Raw genomic sequence first — 19789 nt, 5'->3', positions numbered from 1 at the left:
ATTAAGTTACTTTGATTGCTTTTGATTGGTGTTAAGTATAACCTCAGTGATGTCAGCATGCTCATTGTGAAATTATATTTTTAAAAAAGAGGTTTCACTATGATAGAAGTCAGTATAACAGGCCAAACTGGACAGGAAGTAAGCTCATGATTAATTAGTCTTCTGTGATTGTGAGGATATTAACATTAGCGTATATAACTAGAACGGTTCTCTCTTCCGGTTTCAAAAGCAGTACGTGGGTGTTGTCATTAGGCTTAGGGAAATTAATTTTTCTTTCCTTTTACAAAGCGGTCTTTTGGGTATGAAAAGAAATGATATGAGGCATAGAAGAGATTTACTTTCAAATCCTCTTGCATAAGTATGTGTAGGAAAACAGGTAATTCTCTGAGAAAAGTTATTCGGTCACTAACCTAAGCAGAGCAAATGAAGTTATTACTTTACAAAAAGCTTCCACAATGGAACTGGTAATACACACAATCTCTTGCCATCTTTTCCCCAAATCTCTCTTGTTAGTCAGAACTGTTTTCTCCAGAATGAACATACAAACAACAGAGCATTAAAAAAGTCCCAAGATCATCAAGTGTGTCAAGACACCTAGGAAAAGAACTAAAACAATCCCGTGTTAGTAATCTACCAGCTAAAATCTGCTGCTCCAAGGATATCCTTGGTCAGAAAGTCACTAGCTGAATTTGGAAAAATGCCAAATCACTTTCCAGAGCCAAGGCATTTTGTTGCTTTCAATTAAATGGATTTCACTCAGTTCTCCGTGTAAAGGACCAGGCTGGTCATTAGGGTGGATCAGTGGGTCTGAGCACAGACCAGTTTTGCTCAAAAGGCAATCGACTAACAGGGCTTTGTTTTGCACACACATGAGTTCAAGGGCAGCTTGGTACATGGAGAGCCGACACAACCCTCGTGCCACAGATGGACTTCTTTGTCACACGATTGTGATTACCAGGTATGTGTCAGGATCACGAGGGTCCGGATACTCACATAGCCTCTGTAGCTGGAGTCTAGCTCTGGTCCTGTGGGAGTTTTGCTGTGGGTGATATTCTCCATTTGCTGCACCTGAAAGTGGCTGTCATCCAGGGCTTTGCCCAGTTGTTGGATCTGTGACTCCAAGGTGCTAGGATCCCCTGCAGTGTCGACCATAAGAATCTTTAAAAGCTTGACATTCAAGGAGATGGTTAAGAAATTCTACAGCTAAGGCAGTAGAGAGATGGTACGTGTGTGGGTAATCATAAAGCACATTTAGTACCGACATGTTGGTGGGTCAGGAGTTCGAATTACCAGACCAATGAATGTGCTTGACCAAGAGTCCAAGCAGACTGGGTGTTGCAAAAGGGGCCTGTGGGGGGTTCTAACAGCCCGTGCTTCTGCTCCCCCTTCCGGCTCATCCCCTGAAAATTGCGTGTTGTCAGCTTTCTAAAGACCTCAGGTGGTGGCTTCTGCTCCCCAGTAACTAGGAGGCAGTTACATCTCAGGCTCCCTCTGTAGTCACTTATCAAACAGAAAAAGACACACCCTCTAATTTTCCTTTCTGCATCTCAGTAGAAGATAGTGCCTCTCAAGTCCCAGGTGGCTGCATCATTCACTTAAGGTGGGACTACAAGGGAACCAAGAAAAGACTAGCTCAGGATGGGTATGTGTGGAGGTACCAAACTGGCAATGGCTTGCTTTTGTATGGGAAATCTCTGTACCTCCCTCTCAAATTTGTTCTAAAACTTAAACTGCTTTTAAGAAATAAAATTATGCAAAATAAAAAAAGATTAATAATGAAAAAAAAATCAGGAGAAAGCTAAGATTTTACCATTTCCATCCAGGTATGTTCTCACTCACAGCTTAGAACTTCTAGCTCATCTCCTTTGAGAGATGTGACATCCTTTTGCAAAATTATTGTGTGTGTGTGTGTGTGTGTGTGTGTGTGTGTATGTATTACAGTCTTTGAATTCAACAAGAACATTGATCATCAGAGTGAAGCTAGCACAGGGTGAAAGCAGAATAAATATTAGTAAGCTTTATTAATTCTTTTTTTGGTAAAAAGACCTTCTAAATACACCTGGAAGAGGTTTCTCACTGGGAATCACTCAGGCAGTAACCATTTCAGTAATGCTACCTTACTTCCTGTCCTTTTGCTTTTCTGCAAAAACCAAAGTGTAAACTAATAAACTCACAATTCAATATCCTATCACTGTGGTCAAACCCTATTCTCTCCAATGTCCTCCAAATTACTGACCCTGAGTTACAGTTTGTCTAGAGCAACATTAAGCAAAACGAATTCCATTTTCCTTTCTTTAAGACTTCTTGTTTCAGGATTAGTTCTGTCCTTAAAGGAAAATCTAATTTTTTTTTTTTTTTTTTTTTTGGAAAATCTAAGTCTTAAGATACTGTGGAATACATTCTCATGTCAAATTGCTTTATGGGGTAGTAAGACTTATTAAACTAAAATATAATTTTTTAGAGCTGAATATCTGATTTCACCCCTTGTCTTATATGGGACCCCTGAGATCAGGAGGATGAATGGTGGGCCTGAGGTCACACGTATAGGCTGGTGGACTTGGGACCAGATCCTCGAGCCCTGATTCCCCAGCCAGAGGTGGGTCTGCAAGCCCTCCTTGAAGTCACGCAGCCAGACCTGCTATAACCAAGCAGGGCACTAAAGCACCAATGCTAAGACTAGTGTTTCCATCACCTATTTTCTGCCATTAATGGGCATCATAGGTTACACTTACTGACAGTGATTACCATTTAGCAAGTTGAGCAGCTGCTTTATTGCACTTGATTATTGGAATGTTATTCTTGGTGTCGATCAACCAAATGTTTTGGTTTTCGTTTCTGAGACAGCAGTCAGAGAGGGAGTTCTGCCTTAACATGCTTTTGGCACAGAGCTGTGAGAGGTACAGTAGATGTGCTGGGAGAGAAGGAGGCTTGTTACAGGTGAGGGACAGAGGTGCACTTTGGCTTTTGGTGCCTACCAGAGGGATTTCTGATTGCACTTTCTGTGAGTTTAACATAGGCCTCAGGACTTGCGGGGATCACTACATCTGCAAAAAGAGCACAGTCTAAGTTGACAGCTAAGGTCTGGAAACCTTGATTCGCTGATGGCAGGAAAATAACTTTCTTAGGGAAAAAAAGGAAGTTAGTCATCCTTGGCAGATAACTCTTGAACATACAGAGAAGTCTGAGTACGAACACCAAAGGGTTCCTGAAATAAATCATAATAAGGGCTCACGTTGATTGAGTGTTTTATGAGCCAGGTGCTGTTCTAAGCATTCATTTATCCTCACAGAAATGCTACAGGGTGCATGGAAGTGTTATTCTCATTTTATTGATGAGAAAACTGAGGTTCAGGGGAATGAAGTTACTCATCCAAGTTTCAACAGCTAGTAGTTAACTGGGCATAACTGGGATTTCAACCAAGACAGTCAGGTTCTAGAGCAGCGCTGTCCAATAGAAATAACAGGAGCCACGTATATTATTTTAAAGAGTCTAAGGGCCACAATGAAAAAGTAACGAGAAAGGGATGAAAATAATTTTAATACTTAATTTTACTAAACCAATATACCCTAATTATAACATGTAATCAACATAAATAGTATTATGCATATTTTACATGTATCCCTTCATACACTCTTCCTGTGAGATCTCCTTCCTTCCCTTGGTGACCACTATGTGGAAAACTACCTAACTGGCATTTCCGGTTCCTGAAATTCAGATCCATGCATCCATCTACTGCTGGCTTTTTTCCCTTGGGACAGTCTACAGCATCTCAAGTTCAGGATGTGCACAGAGGAACTCATCACCTCCCCCTTTCTCACTGTCCTGCCCCCGTGGCTCCACAGACACCCAGAACATTCTCTCCTGCTCATGGCCCTCAGAGCCTAGGACCACCTGCATCTTTCACCAAGATGCCCAAGCCAGAAAATCACTTCAATCCCGATTCAATCAACCATCAGTTATGGAGGAGCCATCTTATGATTTCTCATAGCTCTTCCATTCTTTCTATTCCCGGTGCTGCTTCCTTAGTTCAGGCCGCCATCACATCTGTGTCCTGGATTGTAAAACAATTCCTTCTGGACTCTCTTTTGATGTGCCATTCTCTAGATAGTATTGAGACAGGTTCTTTGAAAATACGCATCGGGACTTCCCTGGTGGCGCAGTGGTTAAGAATCCACCTGCCAATGCAGGGGACATGGGTTCGATCCCTGGCCGGGGAAGATCCCACATGCCGCAGAGCAACTAAGCCCGTGCGCCACAACTACTCAGGTGGCGTGCCACAACTACTGAAGCCCGTGTGCCTAGAGCCTGTGCTCCGCAAGAAGAGAAGCCACCGCAATGAGAAGCCCGTGCACCACAATGAAGAGTAGCCCCTGCTCTCTGCAACTAGAGAAAGCCCGCGCGCAGCAACGAAGACCCAATGCAGCCAAAAATAAATAAATAAAATAAATTTATTAACAACAAAAAAAGAGAAAATATGCATTTGATCACATTGCCTCCCTCCTTAGAGCCCTGCTGTGGCTCTCCATGGCCTTCATGATAAAAACCAAACTCCTTTCCATGATGAACAGGTTGCCTTATGACCAGGTCCTGGTTTGCCTTTCCACCTCCTCTTTGTTCATTCCATGCCTCCCAGTCTACAGCCTTGTCATTCTGGACAAACTCCAGGTGACCAAAAGCGCTGAGGCTAATCATAAGTCCAAGATGCGCACGCTTTCCTTTCTTGCTCTGAACATTGCTGTGTCCTCCTGACCAACTCCTATTCATCCTTCAGGTCTCAGCTCAAGTCTCTTCCCTAAAGCCTCTCCTCAAAGCGCCAGCTCAGTCATCCCTGGGCTGTGCTTCTATACCACCATGTGTACGTTGCCATCCTAGTGCCAAACATTTCACACAGCCGTTTCTTACTTGTCTGTGTCCCACACTAGAGTGTGAGCTCTTTGAGAAGAAAAGGAACTGTGTATTTCCAGTACTTATAAAGTGCCTGTCCTGTAGTAAGAACGTAAGTATACGTGGGATAAATCAGTGGCCGCAACGCCAATTTTATATTTGCGAATCATGTTAATATCCAATTATTCATTTGTGTATAAGTTCCCCTAGTGGGAGAAGGCAGATGATTCTGCTCGGCACACGGATTTCCAGTACAGTATCCACTCCTTTTTATTTTCTTTCAAGCTAGCATATAGGAGGAGCTCTTTCTTACCTGACAGACCAACAGCTCCCCTGAGGTAGAAATCTTTATCTTCCTGACCCTCTTCGTCCTCAGAGGGCAGAGTTCTGGACACAGCAGACTCCAGGTCACGACTGAGGTCATAGTCATGGTCCCACTCCAGAGGGATGGAGTCCACACTGGCGGGGGTGTCTCGCCCGGACCTCTCGCCCTGGACGGGCTGGGCGAGTGAGAGGGAGGGGTTGGAGGCGGGCTGGGGGGAGAGCGCGCCGTCCGCGGAGGTGTCGCGCCAGTGGAGGTCCGAGAGAGCTGCAGCCTCTTCCAGCTCCAGCTCCTGGTCAGAGAGGTCGTGCTCGTCATCTGGGAGCTGGAAACGCAGTCAAGCCAGCCCTGTTACCGCAGCGCTCAGCTGACCCCCCTTCCCACTCTGTGCTCTGCCTTTCACCAAATCTCAGCACTCAAGCTTATCGGGACCACATTCCTACCTCGCTGGGGGTAATTTTAAACTTCCTATCATCAAATAAATAAGTATCTTCTGATAACTTTTTAAAATGTCTTATACATGAATCTAGTAAATTCTCAGTTTTATCATGGAAAAATGGAAATAATATTAAGACCTACTTCAAAGAATTGATATAAGATTAAATAAGATAATGTAAATAAAGGCAACCTAGTACCTAATCTGCAACACAGTAAGTACAGAATGGCACATATCAGGAACAAAAGGGAATTACTAATAAAACCTTAGCTGGTCCTTTTATACCTTATATTCCAGATACAAAATATATTTGATCACAGAAGATTCCAAATATTCTAATAATAGCATCTTGACAATGAGATGTGGTTACGGTAGCAATTAGGGAAATGGAAGAGAAAAAAGAAATTCAACTAAACCACCTCAGCAATTGAGCCACTGTTTACATTTCTCACTTTCATTCCCTTGTTTCTTCTAGAAGCTTCTTTATCTTCCATGGAAGATGTGTACCAAGTACGCTTCTAAGCTCTTTGTATGTATATATGTTAACTCATTTCATGCCCAAAGCAATCCTTTCTACAAGGTAGGGACTGTTATTAAACCAGCTTTACAACTGAGGAAACCAAGGCAAGTGACGTGAAGTAACTTGCCCAAGGTGACGTAGCCAGAGCTGGGGCTGGAACCCAGGCACTCTGGCTCCAGAGTCCGGGCTCTTGCCCACTCAACGATGTTACCTAAGTGCACATTATTAATTCTCTTTAGATTTCATGATAATGAAAAAACAATGTCACATACAGGCAGGCGAATCAGTTTCTTATGGTATCTTTCCACGCGCCCGAAGACCTCCTGACAGTAACGTCGGAGTTCATCCAACTCTTCTTCAATGAACGTGGCATCCAGGGGTTCACTCTTTTCTATCAGCTGTTCTCCTTGGGCAATTATCTGCTCAATCTTATTGTGGTTCAATGAGATTTCCTGCTGGAAGGCCTAGGGAGCACATATTGCATGTAATTTTTTATTGCTCACTTGGACATGAAGTAACTCTAAAACACATATTTAGAAAAACCATGTAGGGGATATTAAATTTACCATAGACAATGACAAGCCAAGAGGCTATGACTTTCTAAAGTAAAACGTAAAAATTTTAAATCAGAACGGGAGGCAGAAATGGCATTGTTAGAATTCCATGACCAGAGAGGTGCCTTTCGCTAATGAAATTTACCACCACAGACAGTGCGGGTAAGAGAATCATAGGAACAAACATTCAAACCCATCATAAAGTTGAGAGCACTGGTGGCCCCTGATGAAAAGCAATGGTAAGCAATACAGGGTCACTGAAATAAATTTAGCATTTTAAAGAATTATATTGGGTATTTTAATTTTAGATTTCCTGACATGTCAAACATGACGAAGGAAAGCCATCCGAATGACAATGTCACAAATTCTTCTCAGATGACTTTTTAAAATTGTTTCAGGACATAAGCAGGAAAGATTATAATTATTTGAAAAACAGGTAATTCTGGAGGATTATTTAGACTCATTCTATATGATTCAAAACAGTTCAGCTACAGGGGACAAGTTTCAGGGGATAAATTTTAATTCAACACAAGAATAAACTCTGGAGAAATGTCCCTGGTGGCGTGGTGGTTAAGACTCCGTGCTCCCAAAGCAGGGGCCCTGGGTTCGATCCCTGGTCAGGGAACTAGATCCCACATGCATGTGGCAACTAAGGGTTCGCATGACAAAACTAACGAGCTGGCGAGCTGCAACCAAGGAGCCCACCTGTTGCAACTAAGACCCTACACAACCACCCCCCCAAAAAAAGAATAAACTCTGGAATAGTTGAAATTGCACAATAATAAAAAGACTGCCAAAGGAGAAGGAGGGTGTTAATAAATGCCATGACCCTGTCAGAGTCCAAAAAGAAAAGATTCAACTACCACTTGGTAGAAAATGAAGGTTTTAATTATTGATTTACCTGTGAAATGACTTGCAAGAACTAAGGTGAAGGGAGGGATGGAGAGAGAGAGGCTGGGCAGAATACCAGGGCTATTTTATGATTTTTTTATCCTGAGAATCACTGATTAAAAGTAACTTCCTTGTTTTATTATAACAACCTTAAAGTTATGGGCATCACGACTATTCTTTAAAAAAAAAAAAAACTATCTTGGGAGGAAAATTTCACAAGCTGCATTGCATATTATTCAAAATGTTAAACACTCTTCCTTTCAGGGAATCCTTATATCTAATACTATATCCCTCCCCATTTAAAATGTTTAACTAGCCACTGTGTTTGAGTTATATACTGAAACATACCAAACATGCTTAAAAACTAACTTGGCACCTAAGAATGTAGACTATGTGGAATGAAATCCCAAGACGAGAAAGTTGAGCTGCTCTGGATCATGTGAATCAAACAATTTGAAGGTGCTAGAAACAAATCAGAAAAAAATAAGAACTAAAAACAACAATCCTGGCGATCAAGTTAATAATTAAAGTGTATATGTTAATGGGAGTTGTATCTCTGGGTAATGCTCTTCATTTCATTTTTAATATCTTTCTTATTTTCTGAATTTGTTTTCAATCAAGAAGAATTAAGTTTTTGGACTTCCCTGGTGGCGCAGTGGTTGGGAGTTCACCTGCCAATGCAGGAGACATGGGTTCAAGCCCTGGTCTGGGAAGATCACAGAGTGGCTAAGCCCATGCACCACAACTACTGAGCCCACGTGCCACAACTACTGAAGCCCGCGTGCCTAGAGCCCATGCACTGCAATGAAGAGTAGCCCCTGCTCGCCGCAACTAGAGAAAACCCGCTCGCAGCAACAAAGATCCGATGCAGCCCCAAATAAAAAAATATAAATAAATAAATAAATTTATAAAACAAAAAATGAACAGTTCTTTAGTATGTTCTTCACAAAAGTATCTAAAAAATCCTTTCCTCTTCAGACTCTCTTAGCACTGATAATTTGAAAAAAAAACCCCCCAATTCATCACCTTGAGTTGCTTTATTTTAGCTTGAACATCACACTCGGAAAAATGCTCAATGTTAGTGAGCTGCAAATCCATCTCTGTCAGCCACACCAGGATGCTGTCCCGTGCAGTCTCAAACTCCTCCCGCTGGCCAATGAAATGCTGGATGTGAAAAGAAAAGAATAAAAGTGAAAAAGCCCACAAACACGTGCTGAGATGGAACCGCCAATTCCAACATTCTCCTGGAAAGTCATTTTCTCAATGAGCAACCAGAACCCTGCAATTTTTTGCCATATAAATTCATGCTGGATACCTCAATCTCTTGCCATCCCAGTCTTACAAAGTCACTGAGACTATGTCCTAATATTGCGTACAAACGGCCCAATCCTGTCCTCCGGGCCTCTAGGCTACAGAGGAGGCGTAGTATAGACCTTGAGTCTGCGCAAGATGGAGGTGACGCGCTTCTGCAGGTTGTCCCATCTCTGGTTGCCTTCATGGATCATATGTTTCAGGCTGCAGGCCGAGTCGGTGCGGTTCTCCCTGGCCAGGCGGCGGTACTGCTTGTTGATCAGTTCCAGCTGGGTCAGGGTCTCATGGACCTGTCGCTGGAAACCCTAAGACCACAAAGAGGCACATCAGACAGGGAGATCAGCGGAGGGCTCTCAGCAAGGGTGTCTGGGCTTCACACTGTGATGTCAGGCAGAACAGGAAGTCAACTCTTCCCCCAAAATGGGAAAAGACAATTTCTAACCAGCATATACTTCCACTTGTTAAAGTAAAGTAATATAATCGGTGTGGCTTAAGGAAAGGGAGCTGATCAAACAAAAATATGAAAGAAAATGGTAAACAGTAATAAATATATGTACATGCACAAATACATATACAATATAAATATATAATATATGCACACACATAGAGAACATACACACATATGATACATACATATATATAGAATACACACATATACATATAACATGTACACATATACATATATTATATATACATTAAAACATACACATATACATATATAATAGTTTTTAAAATAATTAACTTTTAAACTTTTAAAATAAAAAACTTTCCCATAAAGCAAACTGATTACATAAATATGTATGTATGCTGAAATGTGAGTTTAAAATGTTCAAAATTTCTGATGTCCATAATGAGAAAAGATATCATAATTTGTAAAATATGTTATTTCCCAAGAAATCCAGAAACTGCCTCAATTCTGGTGTCCATTAAAAAAAATAAAACTACCTTTTGCAGAAGGTCTTCTGCATGCAAGCTATTATTAACTTTTAAGAAAAACAGCTTAGTAAAAAAAGTGTGGAACATGCTCTATTTCTTTTTTGTTGCCCTCCTGAATGACTCAGTTTTCATAAAACGTTTTAGAGCCGATGTGACACCTTACATAGTAGTAGCTATTTACTTTGGAGGTTACCCCATGCACAGCTTAGAGTTTCCACAGGTAAAATACTCTCTCTTCTTTTTCTCTATAATGTAGCACAACCCTAGCATAAGAATCATTTGGTCAAAATAAAATGAAGCTTTTTTATTTCAAACTTATGTGTATGATTTATGACTGATTTTCATCCTGGCATTGGACAGAAAATTGTATAACTGACTGGACTGCACTCATCTAAATCCCCAAGTTTTGCTTCCTTTGGCTTGTCACACTATTTACATGCCACCACACTTCTGCCCCTGAAATGGTTTTCCTTCTGACAGCTGCTTTAAGAACCTTTATCCGAGTAAATCCAATCTTATATTCTACAAACTTTAAATTATTTCCCCAGAAAAGGAAGTGGTAAGGCAAGTTCAGCTTTTGCCATTACTGGAAGTCACAGAATATGTTTTCTCACTGGCGTGAATACAGGCACCATGGTTGGGTACCCCAGCACACCCAGATCTGTCCCCAATATTTGTGCAATTGAACAGGCAAAGACCGCCCTCAAACAAAATTTTGTTTTTGTAATTTATTTCTGTCTCTTAAGAAAATTAACTACAAAGATAAGTAATAAAATCACTCATTATAACTAGCTATATAACTCTATAGCATTATAAGCTTAACTACATGGCTAACCTTTGTCATAAAATCTGAGGGTCTAAAATAGCATCAGCAAGGATCTTACTTAATCTGCTTTGTAGTGTAAGCCAACTATAGAAGGTTTAACCTTTATGAAGCTGAGTGTAATAAGATGCAGTACAAGAATATTTCCACTAGCACTGGTTCACACTGTGATGATCTGAAATCTACTGCAGAATTTATTGTGGCTTTTTACTAGAACTTTTTTAAGGGAAGATCTTTTAGATAGGATTTTTTTCCCCTGGAATTTAGTGATATAGTTACATATAAGTGCATATCCAGACATCAGAATAACTCTTATTTCACACAGTATTTGAACACTTTTATAGATTCATGACTTGCCCATCCATGACTTGTAGATTTTAAGCTCCACAAGAACAAAAACTAAATTTCACATTTAGTTCATAAACTTCATAACAGGCCTCAAAAAATGCCTGGTTAATTGGCATCACAAGGTAAAAATAAATCCAGCTGAATTTGGTTGGATTTTTTTAGTCTTAGTTTAAAATATCTCAGGGAGCCTGGGGCAGACTTAGCAAGCAAGAATGATTTTTGTAAGATTCCTGCATCAGAACTGCTCTCTATCAGCGTATCTGAGAACACAACTGCCGATCAGCGGGCACTGATGGGAAAAGAAACTTCAAATTAAAAAATGGTCAGCTTAAGGCTACGTCAGGTCCTCTGTGAAAATGAGAGGCTGAGAAGTTGGGATTTCATCCTATCACAGTGACAGAGCAAGCCTCGAGACTGCCCAGCATGGCAAGGAACTAGAATCTGTTACTGAATGATTCCTTTGTTTATGAATATGATTATACTGCTGCTATTTTTGTCTCTATAAAATTGAAAAATCTTGGTGACTCAAGAATGACCCTGCTCTTCATTTATAATTAGAGATGGTTTATGATTTAAAATATTTGATCAATTCTGGAGCCAATTCTATTTTATCAATGATTAAAAAATACATATATATCTATGCTCCAGTTAGGTTAAAAAAAAAAAACAAGAAAATACATTGAAAGACAGATAGATGTTTTTTGTTTTTGTTTTTGTTTTTTAAACATCTTTATTGGAGTATAATTGCTTTACAATGGTGTGTTAGTTTCTGCTTAATAACAAAGTGAATCAGTTATACATATACATGTGTCCCCATATCTCTTCCCTCTTGTGTCTCCCTCCCTCCCACACTCCCTATCCCACCCCTCTCGGTGGTCACAGAGCACCGAGCTGATCTCCCTGCACTATGTGGCTGCTTCCCACTAGCTATCTATTTTATGTTTGGTAGTGTATATATGTCCATGCCACTCTCTCACTTTGTCCCAGCTTACCCTTCCCCCTCCCCATATCCTCAAGTCCATTCTCTAGGAGGTCTGTGTTTTGTTCCTGTCTTGCCCCTAAGTTCTTCATGACCATTTGTTTTTTGGTATGGAAAACCATCATATCTGAATCTTAGAAGGCTGACTGTAAAAAATTATGAAATCAAAAGAATGCCAAGATCTTTTGGGGAGAATCATGATTCGTGTTTTCTAATAGAATTGAATAATCCTATAATGTAATGAAGAGCATTACTACTTTATTTGTAATTCTTGACAATCTTAAAGTAAAAATTTCCTTTCTCTTCTTCTTTGCCTACCTGTGAGGTAATAATAAAGATGGCCAGAAAGTCATCACCTAGCTGTTTGTACAAATAATATGTGGGTGAACAGATTGTTTAGGTCTTGGGACACCAACTACCAGCTGGCTACTCTTGTAGCAAAATAAAGAAGAAATATTTGAAACTGAAAATCACCTCAAATTTCTTTAGTTCGTCCTTGGCAACTGTATAGAGCACCCCAGAAGAGCTGGGGAAGGCAGCTACCCTTTCCGAGCATTTCAGCCAATCTTCAAAACGAGAAAAGTCATCCAGAAACTTCTGCCACAATCTCCACGTCTCTTCAATTCTAAGACGGAAATGAAAGAACAGAATCTGATTGCTTGAGACTGTTTGTGCTCCAGAACCCTGTCTGATACCTGCAACAGGACTAAGAGTGCCCGAAACAAGCAACCGGGTGCCAAAAAATAACCGTTCCTTGAGCCAAATTTGCCCCGACTGAAAAAGAAACAACTGTTTGAGCTAAGATGAAACAGCTGTGTGTGCGTGCGTGTGTGTGTGTGTGTGTGCGCGTGTGTTTAAACACACGTCCTGCAGCTCTGGATTTGGAATTAGTCAAACTGAGTAAGACAAGCACATGGTGTGAACTATTCTGGGTATGTGCAAGGAAGTTTGAAAGTGCAACACCGTGGGCTTCCCTGGTGGCGCAGTGGTTGAGAGTCCACCTGCCGATGCAGGGGACACGGGTTCGTGTCCCGGTCCGGAAAGATCCCACATGCCGCGGAGCGGCTGGGCCCGTGAGCCATGGCCGCTGAGCCTGCGTGTCCGGAGCCTGTGCTCCGCGGCGGGAGAGGCCACAACAGTGAGAGGCCCACGTATCGCAAAAAAAAAAAAAAAAAGTGCAACACGGTGCCTGCAGTGCACATTCATACCAAGCTTCCACTGAACTTATACTAAGGTTTGAAAATCCATTTAAGTTCAATGTCAAATTTACCCTTATCAAAATCTACCGATGATGGCAAGATAAACATTATCCTTTCAAGAGTTCCCCAGAGAGCACAAAGATTATGTGCCTGAAGTCACTGTGATAATTTTCTAACATATCACTTTTTTACCACCTTGAATTTCAAAGGGCTTAAAGATAGGTCCTTTGTTTTATTATTTCCTTTTTTATGAAAGAATGTTAGCTTTCCAGAGCACCAATTCTGTAACATTATATTTGTTCAGCAAGGGCGTATTTTAATTTCTCTGAATTATATTTAAACTGTTAGGTCAGGTGTAACTTGGCTTGTTATATTTATATGTGACCTTTATACGTACTTATTTTCCCAAGTAAATGTAGATGACGGCAACTTTGGGAAACCAAGGTTATTTTTGGACATTGCAACCAAAAGCAAATAGTGAACCGTAGACACTCTGGGTAAATTTTTTGTTTTTTCGGTCCTTGCTCTTTCGCAACTGTTTGCACAGCCCGGCTTACTTTAGCCTTCTTTCCATGGACACAGCACAGATATTTCTCCATCGCCGGTCCAGGTTGCGCGTAGCCTGCTGGATGGAACCGCACTCGGCATCTGTGGCACAGGCATCACAGTCATGCAGGAGAACCTCACAGAGGTTGAGGACAGAGGCCACACCCGTGCTGTGTTTCTCTATGTCTCTCTGAAGCTCCTGCAGGGGAGGAGACATCCTTCATTCAAACGCTTGCGTACAGATGGGAGAAACTGCAGCAGTATTCACTGACTCAGAAATGGTTATAGGCAAAACCTTGACAAATATTTCATTTCCTTGAACGCATGAAGTTTCTTCAAGTTCCTTTATAAAATACCGCAACCTCAAAAGTATGAGAAAATGAATCTAGAAATATTTTAGCTATGTGAGCAAAGCCAAAATATCAACTGAACAAATAAAAGAGACTACCATCAACTGTATTGAGTAAAATGAGCTTCTTGAGTGACTGAAAAATGAACCTTGCCCCAGTCTCTACTTCAAGATTTTCCCTTCCATTCCAATCCATAGACCAATCAGTCAAAGGAATACATGTGCTCCTGTTAAGAGCTGGCACTCAAAAACCGGGATTTGATCTCCAAAGATCTACGAACTGTTTTAAACAGTTAATGCCCCCATCATTAAAAGGTACCATGGTTGAAGGGACCTAGGTTTTCTGTCATGTATGGCATCGTCATCATCAGCAGCTTCCTCAGTGAGCAAATTTAAACGTAGGACAGAAATAGGAAGATATGAAATAGGATAATAAAGTTCAATTTTTGTAATATTTTTGTTTTATATTTTTAGACCAGCAATTCCTGTGATAACTTCCACATAACTGAGAGGTTATGCAAGAGATTTGAAACGACAGTTTAGTGAAATAGAAATATTGTACAGAATTTATTTTCTTGTGTCTATGGAGTTTATGAAATCTCCAAAATTAATCAAAGGCACCGTTACTGCATTCAACAGTAAGCTAGAGTTTGTATAGAAGATGTTAGAACATGGTGTTAAGGAGAAAAACAGGAAGAAAGATATACATACAAGAATATAAATCCCAGCTACCTGAGTAAGTTGAGGAATTATCAAGAGAAAAGCTAGACAAATTCGAGAACTGTATAAAAGAAAAGGAAAATTCACTGAGGACCTTGATGAATAGGGCAAGCAAAACAGGACACCAACAGGCCTCCTTTTTAATAATGGAATACTCTGAGTAAATTGAGTTAAAAGCTCAACAGAAAAAATAATGCACATTTTGCATTTACATTCTACGCGGTTAGTATGAAGATTTCACATGGTAGAACTCTGGGCAAATTCAATGCCTTGCTTATCATTCACCTGTTGATGAATACTTAGGTTGTTTACATGTATTCACTTGTAAATAATGCTGCAATGAACATGGGGGTGGAGATATCTTCTTCAAGATAGTGATTTCATTTCCCTCAGATACATACAAAAGTGGAATTGCTGGAACATACGGCAGCTCTGTTTTTAGTTTTTTGAAGAAAGTCCACACTCTTTTCCATAGTGGCTGCACCAACTTATATTCCCACCAACAGTGTACAAGGGTTCCATTTTCTCCAAATCCCTGTCAGCACTTTTCATCTCTTGTCTTTTGATAATAGCTATTTTAACAGGTGTGAGGTGATATATCATTGTGGTTTTTATTTGCATTTCCATGATGATTAGTGATGCTGAGCATCTTTTCATGTACCTGTTGGCAATTTGACAATCTTCTTTGTAAAAATGTCTGTTCAGGGCTTCCCTGGTGGCGCAGTGGTTGAGAGTCTGCCTGCCGATGCAGGGGACGCGGGTTTGTACCCCGGTCCGGGAAGATCCCACATGCCACGGAGTAGCTGGGCCCGTGAGCCATGGCCGCTGAGCCTGCGCGTCCGGAGCCTGTGCTCCGCGACGGGAGAGGCCGCAACAGTGAGAGGCCCACGTACCGCAAAAAAAAAAAAAAAAAAAAAAATGTCTATTCAGGTCGTTTGCCCATTTTTAAATTGGATAATTTATTTTTTGCTATTCATTTGTAGGAATTCTTTGTATATTTTAGATATTAACCCCGATCAGATATGTGGTTTGCAAACATTTTCTCTCATTCCTAGTTTGCCTTTGCACTTGGTTGATCATTACTTTTGCTGTGCAGAAGCTTTATAGTTTGATTTAGTCCCACCTATTCATTTTTGTTTTTGTTGGTTGTGCTTTCAAAAAACACTGCCCAAGACCAATGTCAAGAAGCCTTTTCCCTATGTTTTGCTCTAGGTTTTAGGTCTTAAATTTAAGTCTTTAATCCATTTCAAGTTAATTTTTCTAAGCTGTGTAAAATAGAGGTCTAGTTTAACTCTTTTGCATGTGAATATCCAGTTTTTCCAACACAATTTTTTAAAAAAACTACCTTTTCCCCATCGAGTATTCTTATTAGTCAAATATTAGTTGACTGTGTATGTGTGGGTTTATTTCTGGGCTCTCTATTCTGTCCCACTGGTCTATGTGTCTGTTTTTATGCCAGTACCATATTGTTCTGATTACTATAGTTTTGAAATATAATTTGAAAGCATAAAGTATGATGCTTCCAGCTTTGTTCTTCTTTCTCAGGACTGCTTTGGCTATTAGGGGTCTTTTTTGGTTCCATATGACTTTTAGGATATTTTTCTATTTCTGTAAAAAGTGCCATTAGAATCTTGACAGGGAATGAATTGAATCTATACATTGCTCTGGTTGTATGCACATTTTAACAATATTAATTCTTCCAATACATGGAATATCTTTCCATTTATTTGTGTTTTATTCAGTGTCTTTCATCAATGTCTTATAGTGTCAGAGTACAGATTTTTCACCTCCTTGGTTGAATTTATTCCTAAGTATTTTACTGTTTTTAATGTTATTGTAAGTAGGATTGTTTTCTTTGTTTATTTTCCAGATACTTCATTGTTAGTGTATGGAAACACAGTGATGTTTGTATGTTGAATTTGTATGCTACAACTTCCCTGAATTTATTAGTTATAAAAGTCTTCTGGTGGAGTCTTTAGGATTTTTCTATATATAAGACCATGTCACCTGCAAACAGAGACAATTTTTACATCTTCCTTTCTGAGCTGGATGTCTTTTATTTCTTTTTCTTGTCTGAGTTCTCTGGCTAGGCCTTATAGTGCTATGTTGAACAGAACTGGTGAGAGTGGGTACCCTTGTCTTGTTTCTGATCTTAGAGGCAAAGCTTTCAATCTTTCACCACTGAGTATGTTAGCTGCGGCTGTGTCATATATGTCCTTTATTATGTTGGGGTCCTTTCCTTCTGCACCCAATTTGTTGAGAGTTATTATCATTTGAATTTTGTCAAATGCTTTCTCTGCATCTATTGTGATGATCGTATGATTTTTATCTTTCATTTTAGTAATGTATTACATTTACTGATTTGCACATTTTGAATCATTCTTACATTCCAGAACGAATCCAACTTAATCACAGTGTATAATCCTTTTAATGTGCTGATGAATTTGGTTTGCCAGTACTTTGTTGAGAATTTTTGCATCGATATTCATCAGGCATATTGGTTGATAGTGTTCTTTTCCTGTGGTGTCCTTATCTGGCTTCAGTATCAGCATAATGCTGGCCTCATAAAACGAGTTTGAGAATGTTCTTTTCCCTTCAATTTGCTGGAAGAGTGAGATGAATTGGCTGTAAATGTCTGGCTGTAAATGTTTGGCTGTAAATGTTCACCTATGAAACCATCTGGTCTTGGACTTTTCTTTGTTGGGAGGTTTTTAATTATTGATTCCACCTCCTTCCATTATTGATCTGCTCAGATTTTCTATTTCTTCATGATTCAATATTGGTAGGTTGTATGCTTCTAGGAATCATCCACTTCTCCTAGGTTGTCCAAATTGTTGGCTTATAATTGTTCACAGTAGTCTCTTATGATCCTTGGTATTTCTTGTAATGTGCCCATTTTCATTTATAATTTTTATTTATTTTGGTCTTCTCTCTTTTTTAATTGATTACTCTAGCTAAAAGTTTGTCAATTTTGTTTATAATTTCAAAGAACCAACTCAGTTTCGTTCATCTTTTCTGTTGTTTTCCTATTCTATATTTCATTATTTCTGCTCTACTCTTTATGATTTCCTTCCTTTTGCCAACTTTGGACTTAGTTTTTTCATTTTTTTTCTAGTTCCTTGAGGTATAAAGTTAGGTTGTTTATTTGAGATCCTTATTTTTTCTTAATGGAAGCATTTATCACTATCAACTTTTCTCCTAGAACTGCTTTTGCTGCATCCCATAAGTTTTGGTATGCTGGGTTCCTTTTTTTGTTTATTTCCAGATATTTTTTTATTTCTCTTTTGATTTCTTCGATCCACTGGTTGTTCAGGAGTGTGTTGTTTAATTTCCATGTATTTGTTAATTTTCCAGCTTTCTTCCTATTATTGATTTCTAGTCTCACATCATTGTGGCTGGAAAAGATACTTGATGTAACATCCCTTTTCTTGAATTTATTAAGACTAGTTTTGTGATCTAACATATAATCTCTCCTGGAAAACGTCCCGTGCTCTGAGGTTGGGATGGGCCTGGGGTTGCTGCTGGCTGGGCCCTACAGTCACCTCTGACTGGGTGAGGTCACAGGGTACGTCCCCTGGCAGGTTAGTGCCACTGGTTGGACCCTGTGATTGGGCAGGGCTACAAGCTGGTCTCTGCAATTCGCCTTTTTTTAAAGATTTATTTATTTATTATTTATTTAATTTCTTTTTGGCTGTGTCGGGTCTTAGCTGCGGCACGCGGGATCTTTCGTTGTGGTGTGTGGGCTTCTCTCTGGTTGTGGTGCACGGGATCCAGAGCACGTGGGTTCTGTAGTTTGTGGCACGTGGGCTCTCTAGCTGAGGTGCGCAAGCTCAGTAGCTGTGGAGCGCGGGCTTAGTTGCCCTGCGGCATGTGGGATCTTAGTTCCGACCAGGGATGTGTGTGGGCTTCTCTCTGGTTGTGGTGCACGGGATCCAGAGCACGTGGGTTCTGTAGTTTGTGGCACGTGGGCTCTCTAGCTGAGGTGCGCAAGCTCAGTAGCTGTGGAGCGCGGGCTTAGTTGCCCTGCGGCATGTGGGATCTTAGTTCCCTGACCAGGGATCGAACCCGCGTCCCCTGCATTGGAAGGCGGATGCTTTACCGCTGGACCACCAGGGAAGTCTCACTGCAATTGCTCTTGATGGGGTCACAGGCTGTGCTCCCAAACCAGAAGATGCTGCTGGCTGGACTCTGTGTTCAGGTGAGGCCTCAGGCTGTGCTCTGTGATCATGCAGGGCTGCAGGCTGTGCCCTGGAGTTGGGCAGGGCCACAGTCTAGGCTTTGCCATCAGGTAGACTGCTGGCTGTGCTTCCCTGTTGGGCAAGATTACTGGTCAGGCTCTCTGGTTAAGAGAGCCTGCCAGCTGAATCCCACAGTGAGTGGGCCTAGAGACTGTGCTCCATGGTCTAGCTGGGTTGTTGTCTAAGCTTTCTTCTCGGGTGGGGTCGCAGGCTATGCTTGGTAATTGGACGGGGTCATTGGCTGGGCTTCCTGACCAGGCAAGGTTGCAGGCTGTGTTCAGCAATCAGACAAGGCCCTTGGGTGGACTCCACCACTGAGTAGAGTTGTAGTCTGGGCTCCATGGCTGGGTGTGGTTGTAGGTTGGGCTCTGAGGATGCCTACGGTCACTGTTCAGGCTCCTTGGTTACGCAAGGCCAGAGGCTATGCTCAACAGTTGGTAGGGCTTCTGGCTTGGCTCCCTGCCCAAGAGGGCTGTTGGATGGGCTCCATGGCTGCCTGGATTCTCTGGCCAGGCTTCCTGGTGGGGGAGTATGGAGACTGTGCTCAGCTGTTGGGTGGGGCTGGGAATCTGCCTCCCTGCCCAGGCCGGGGGATAGAAAGAGCTCCAAGGCCTGTAATGCCAGTTGTCTGGGGACCCAAATGAAGCAGAGCTGCTAACTGAGTTTGCAGGCTAGATGGGGCCACTGGCTGGTCTCTGCTGATGAGCAGAGACGCTGGCTGGCATCTCTGCTT

General features: G+C 41.1%; 1 protein-coding gene across 1 annotated transcript in view; it reads right to left on the bottom strand.

Moving 5' to 3' along the window:
- SYNE1 (spectrin repeat containing nuclear envelope protein 1) overlaps nt 1-19789 on the bottom strand; it is a 385453-nt gene that overhangs the window by 19512 nt on the left and 346152 nt on the right. The window contains exons 129-135 of the mRNA XM_007458743.1: nt 13761-13948; nt 12479-12629; nt 9041-9223; nt 8634-8771; nt 6435-6626; nt 5198-5531; nt 994-1136 (exon numbers count right to left, since the gene is read on the bottom strand). Coding sequence (XP_007458805.1) covers nt 994-1136; nt 5198-5531; nt 6435-6626; nt 8634-8771; nt 9041-9223; nt 12479-12629; nt 13761-13948 — 1329 coding nt within the window. The remainder of the gene's footprint in view (nt 1-993; nt 1137-5197; nt 5532-6434; nt 6627-8633; nt 8772-9040; nt 9224-12478; nt 12630-13760; nt 13949-19789) is intronic.

The sequence above is a fragment of the Lipotes vexillifer genome, unplaced genomic scaffold (genome assembly GCF_000442215.2).
Source record: "Lipotes vexillifer unplaced genomic scaffold, Lipotes_vexillifer_v1.1 scaffold639, whole genome shotgun sequence".
Lineage (NCBI taxonomy): Eukaryota > Metazoa > Chordata > Mammalia > Artiodactyla > Lipotidae > Lipotes > Lipotes vexillifer.
The sequence above is the reverse complement of the archived record's forward strand: the minus strand, read 5'-3'. Positions and strand labels throughout refer to the sequence as shown.